The sequence below is a fragment of the Sinocyclocheilus anshuiensis genome, unplaced genomic scaffold (genome assembly GCF_001515605.1).
Source record: "Sinocyclocheilus anshuiensis isolate Anshui unplaced genomic scaffold, SAMN03320099.WGS_v1.1 scaffold1472, whole genome shotgun sequence".
Taxonomy (NCBI): Eukaryota; Metazoa; Chordata; class Actinopteri; order Cypriniformes; family Cyprinidae; genus Sinocyclocheilus; species Sinocyclocheilus anshuiensis.
The window spans coordinates 230,126-235,508 of record NW_015542453.1 but is presented as its reverse complement, the minus strand read 5'-3'; the positions used below and the strand labels follow the sequence as shown (position 1 = coordinate 235,508).

Genomic DNA, 5,383 nt, shown 5'->3' with positions numbered 1-5,383 from the left:
GCGAAACACATGTTGCGGGAGCAGGCGGCAATGGTCAGAGATTCAGCGGGAGCCAGCATTTTGGGCAATTAAGTCCCGGCCGGACGCATTTTTGTAGGTCCAAAAAGAGGACATGTACTGTTGTGGAGTAAAAAGGTTATAATGTTCTCTTTTGTTGGACAACAGGTTTAGAAATGTGAATACAAGGGAGGTTTAGCATTAGACATTTTAATTTAAGCATGTATAGCTTAGTTAACGGAAGCTGCTGCCATCAGAGCAAGTGTACTTACTGCATTCACGCGCTCCTCGGATGCTCTCATTTCCCGAGTTGTGCTTTTAAGTCGGAATGTGAAAACAACATGGACACTCTCGTTACTACAAAGATTTGTTGGATTTGTATTATTACAGTTTTCTGACTTGAGTTCATGTGCATTTTCTCAGTCGGGAAATTATTTTTCACGTGCGGTGCCAGTGATGATGCTTCTTACATCCGTTTCGGAGAACCGGAGGAAATATTTCAATCGATCGCTCAGGCATGGCACCGAAATCTGCGTTCGGATTCGGTTCTAGTACATACCGGTTACATAGGTACCGGTGTCATATTGGTACCTGGTTTCGGTACCCAACCCTAATTAAAATTCTATAAAAATATAACAAAAATGAACAGGAATGCTTTATCAGAGTTTAATCCTTCTGGGTCTGATCTGATTATGACCTCTTATTCCAGTCTTCTGACTAATTTTGGCTATATGGTATAGCCATACCAATTCATTTGAGTATGTATAATTCTGTATGTGTGTGCCTGTGAGTGTGTAAGTATGTGTGAGTGGATGTATCTGTTTTACACTTGATGTTTTAGAGTGTAACCCCTTCCTTGCTGTCCACTTTTTTACTGCATTGTAGTTGAATTATTGATTTTATTTTACATACTTGCAGTGTTACAGTCACAGCAGTTCATAGGGGTGTGTGTGTGTGTGTACAAGTGTGTGTCCATGCGTGTGTGAGTTGGTGTGTTGATTTTGCACTCTAGATGTTTTAGAGTTTCACCCCTTCATTGCGGTGTAATTTTATTTCTGCATTGTGGGGGATTTGTAGATTGTACCCACAAAAATTTTCCCATTTATTTCCTATGGTCAGTCATTTTTGACCGAAGACCATGAGTGTGACTATTTTTTATGACCACTTAGCTTTTTCGAATCATGCCCTCAAAATTTTTTTTTTCACATACCAAGTGCCATAAAAGTCACCAAGTTTCGTACCATTGTGGTGAAGCTACGATTTTTAAAAATTCAAAATGTAAAATTCTCCGGTCAGAAGTGACCGAAGACCGCACTTTGTCAGTGAGAGACGCGTTCAGAATCAGCACATGGTCACTGTCTAGTGGGCTTTGTTTTCAAGTGCGCAACTCATGGCATTCGCTCGCTGTTCTTCTGCTGGCGGTTATCAAACAGCGGTGCATTACTGCGGGCGCCCCCTTCTGGATTGAGGGTGAATTGCCTTTATTCATTTAAGGCCTCGTGCACCGAACCCGAGTTGTCCGTACCATGACGGTTCGGTACGAATACATGTATCGTTACACCCCTATTATATATTAATATTTATTAGTCTGATTAATAAACCAAACATTAAAAAAGCACACATCTTACAAAACTATTCATATTAGAAAGGCTACAAAAGTATTTGTTTAGTTTATATGTAATCCGCTGGCTCTGAAACCTTCAACAATCAACAGCGCTTTCAAAGACTTTAAGCATCATAAACACGGCTATTTTGGATCTAAAAATGTACAGTAGTCAATGTGTTGGTGCCAAGCCATAACACATAGGCTTAGCTTCTTTCACAGTCCCATCAAGGCTAAAAACAGTACCGATCTGAAACATGTTCAAAGGGAATCCCAGAACTTCCATTAGCAAATGGAGACAAATCACTATTAGTTTATATATCAAATAACTTTCCGATGCTCATGAACCGTGAAAGTGCATGTCAGATGCCAACATTAGAGCAAATGGAACTATAATAAATCAACATTTCGAAAAGTGACACTATATATAGTCAGTAAAAACACTGTTGAAATACTGAGTCAAATGAATAAAACAGTATGTGCTAAAGACTCCATTTGTTCACAGTCAAACAAGATGTGCAACAGGATGACAGGTTCAAAAACATCATCAATTTATGCAGCGCTGAGACTGACAGCTTTCTCCAGGTCTAACCAGATGGAAACCTTCCTCTCACCTTTCCACCTGCTAACAGGTCTCACATTCCTCTGCAGTTGTGCAACTATTCATAGAGCAAGAAGCTGTTAGGTGATGCGAGTAACTCAGTGTGGATGGTGGGAACCAGCTAACCCAAACAACAGCAGCTTGCCAATTTTCAATGGAAAGAATGTCGCTTATTCAAACAAAGCATTATAATAACTTATAATATAATAACACGGCAGAGATGTAGGTAGCTCTGTGAAGGTGCTGTGAAACAGATATGATGTGTTACGGTCCAAACGGTGAAGCATTCAGAATAGCCTGTATTGGACATGAAATAGCCCATATCCGATCGCTCTAGGCATGTGGCTTTGACATACATGTGGCCTGTGTTTGGAATCCCAGCACTCAACCAAAATACAAAAGCCCTGCTGACGCGTGTACTTCACAGATGTTTAAAATAACTGATTTTGTTCATTTCAATAGATTAGTCATAATAAGCAGAAAACCTTTTACTTTTACAGACAGACATGCAAAAGGTTTGAAGGTATTCTTAACTTCCTTAGATAATTCTGGATGTTCTGTCAACATTGTGAGATATTTATGAATACTCGCAAGATAGCATTTTTTATAAAACAGCTATTTCACCTGCGTCACCTGTTCACTCAGCTCTCGTGGGTTCTACAGTTTTTATAATCATAGGTAATTATATTTGTATTATTAAGTGCTAAACATCTACATTTGCTCCTGTGGCGACGCTCATACGCTACTGTCAAATGTTTGGGGCTGGTAGGATTTTTGTTTTTGAAAGAAGGTCACCAAGGCTGTATTTCTTTCACAGTAAAAAAGTAATATTGTGAAGAATCATTACAATTTAAAATAACTTGTCTATTTTAATACATTTTAAAATGTAATTTATTGCTGCAATGCCAAAGCTAAATTTTCAGAATCAATACTTCAGTCTTCAGTGTCACATGATCCTTCAGAAATCATTCTGTGTTGATTCATGCCTCAATTTTTTTTTTGATTATTATAAATGCTGAAAACAGTTGTGCTGCTTAATATTTCTGTGATTTTTTTTTGATGAATAGGAAGTTCAAATGAACAGCATTTATTTGAAATAGAAATCCTTTGTAAAATTTTGTAACAATATAAATGTTTTTTTTGATCAATTTAATACATCCTTATAATATAATTTATACCTTCCTATAATAAAAGCAATTTGAACCCTGACATTTTAAATGGTTATTATTACACATGCAAATAATGTGTAACACTTAATTTTGTCTCGGTTAGAGGTTGTTGCATAAATCTTTCTAATACCTCAATATATGAATAGTACATCCATTTTATGAGTTATCTGAAAGTCATTTTATTAGTTTAGTCAACATGTGAAAATCGTACCAACTCCAAACTTATAAACGTGTGAATAAGATTCAAGAAAAAAAAAAAACACTGAATGAATTTAATATTTGTTGATGGTGATTTTTTGACTCTGGTAACAATTCAGTAGATGGAAGTGAAAATCTATTTGAAAGCACCCTGTAGTTTCAATTGATTCACTGAAGTGATTTTTTATTGGTCAGTATTTATTTATAATAATTAAATGCTTTTATATCTGACAGTGTTGAGCCATATTAATGAGCAAGGGAAAAAAACACACAGTAAGCTGGAAATTTTTGACTCTGGTAACAATTCAGTAGATGGAAGTGAAAATCTATTTGAAAGCACCCTGTAGTTTCAATTGATTCACTGAAGTGATTTTTTATTGGTCAGTATTTATTTATAATAATTAAATAATTACATGCTTTTATATCTGACAGTGTTGAACCATATTAATGAGCAAGGGAAAAAAACACACAGTAAGCTGGAAAATATTGCCAAATATGTTGAACAGATTAATCCAAAATAATGTCTTGGTTTCAGTGTTTTGTCCCTGAAGACTCAAGCATAAGTGAGTGGCATGTCTGATGCAGAAGCTAGTAGTGCAACAGATACATGCTTGAATACTGACGAAGGAAAATATCCATTGCACAACTAAGTGAGTCAAAACTGACACTGGATCTTGCTTGAATGAAAATGCAGCTGCTGCCTGAGACATGATGGACCCTGTAGTCCAAACACACGAATGCTCATTACCTCCCTTAAAATAGTACTGAGGAAACAAATCACACCAAGCTGGCGCAAATCAGACTTTGCTGGTTTCTAGTCTAACAAATGATTTCAAGATACTTCATTGGAAAGGAAAGATTCTTACCCAGCTTCCCCCGTGACTCCTCGAGCTTCTGAATTTGGTTTTCCAAAACGATCATCGCAATGGCGAAGGCCACCAGAGCAAGGAGCTGAAACTTCGGCGGCATCTTTAACCTTAAAAGCCCCATCAAAAAATCCAGCACAGAGAGGACATGCCGTGACCGAGAACTTTATGACACACAGTTCATTGAGGCAAAGAGCAGTGCTGCTATTCCATGATTCCTACTATCGAATATAAACTCTCACAGCAAACTTACTACCGCAACCAAAACAGTTCCGCGTAAAATGGTGTATGTTTATTGAATCGGAACAGCTCAGACTATGCTTCGCTTGAGTAGCAGATGTAGTGTACGTTCAGTTGTTGATCAATCCTGGGAAGTATCGGCACGTTGTGTCAGTGCGCATGCGCATTCGCCGGTTTTGCCGTCAGTGGGTCAGCTGTCGCTCTATGACTGGAGAATCTCACTTCACTCAAATACGACTCCTGTCCAGACAACAACACATCACATTTACAGTCAACTGTTCATGTATACATACAGATATTTTCTGTAATTTAAAAAAATATTAATTGCATATAAAAGATCACATATAAAATCCCTCTCATATTTCCAATTCTGCACATAACACAACTTTCATGCCATAAAAGCTTGATAACATTTTAGAAAGAACAATACTGTGGGGTATAAAAAAAGAAATGTAGTCAGATTTGTCCAAACTGTTCCTAAGCCATTGCACGTTTGAGGTTTGAAGTGATGATGAATGCATGACAAATCTAGACACTCCTTCAGTTTAGTTAAAAAGAATATGCCTATTATTGTTTATTCTTTTTGTTGGCAATTGTTAAAACAGTTTGATCTTTCTTTAAATCAAGGAAACCGTTATTCTTTCAAACAGCTTGTTGTTTATGGTAGGACTTGTAGCGTGTGATGTGACCATACGGTCTATGGATGTGA

At 37.2% G+C, this 5,383-nt stretch overlaps 1 protein-coding gene across 1 annotated transcript in view; it reads right to left on the bottom strand.

Moving 5' to 3' along the window:
• LOC107693691 (heparan sulfate 2-O-sulfotransferase 1-like) overlaps nucleotides 1–4,537 on the bottom strand; it is a 16,025-nt gene extending 11,488 nt beyond the window's left edge. The window contains exons 1-2 of the mRNA XM_016493160.1: nucleotides 4,410–4,537; nucleotides 4,317–4,332 (exon numbers count right to left, since the gene is read on the bottom strand). Coding sequence (XP_016348646.1) covers nucleotides 4,317–4,332; nucleotides 4,410–4,537 — 144 coding nt within the window. The remainder of the gene's footprint in view (nucleotides 1–4,316; nucleotides 4,333–4,409) is intronic.
• Nucleotides 4,538–5,383: the final 846 nt, after the last annotated feature.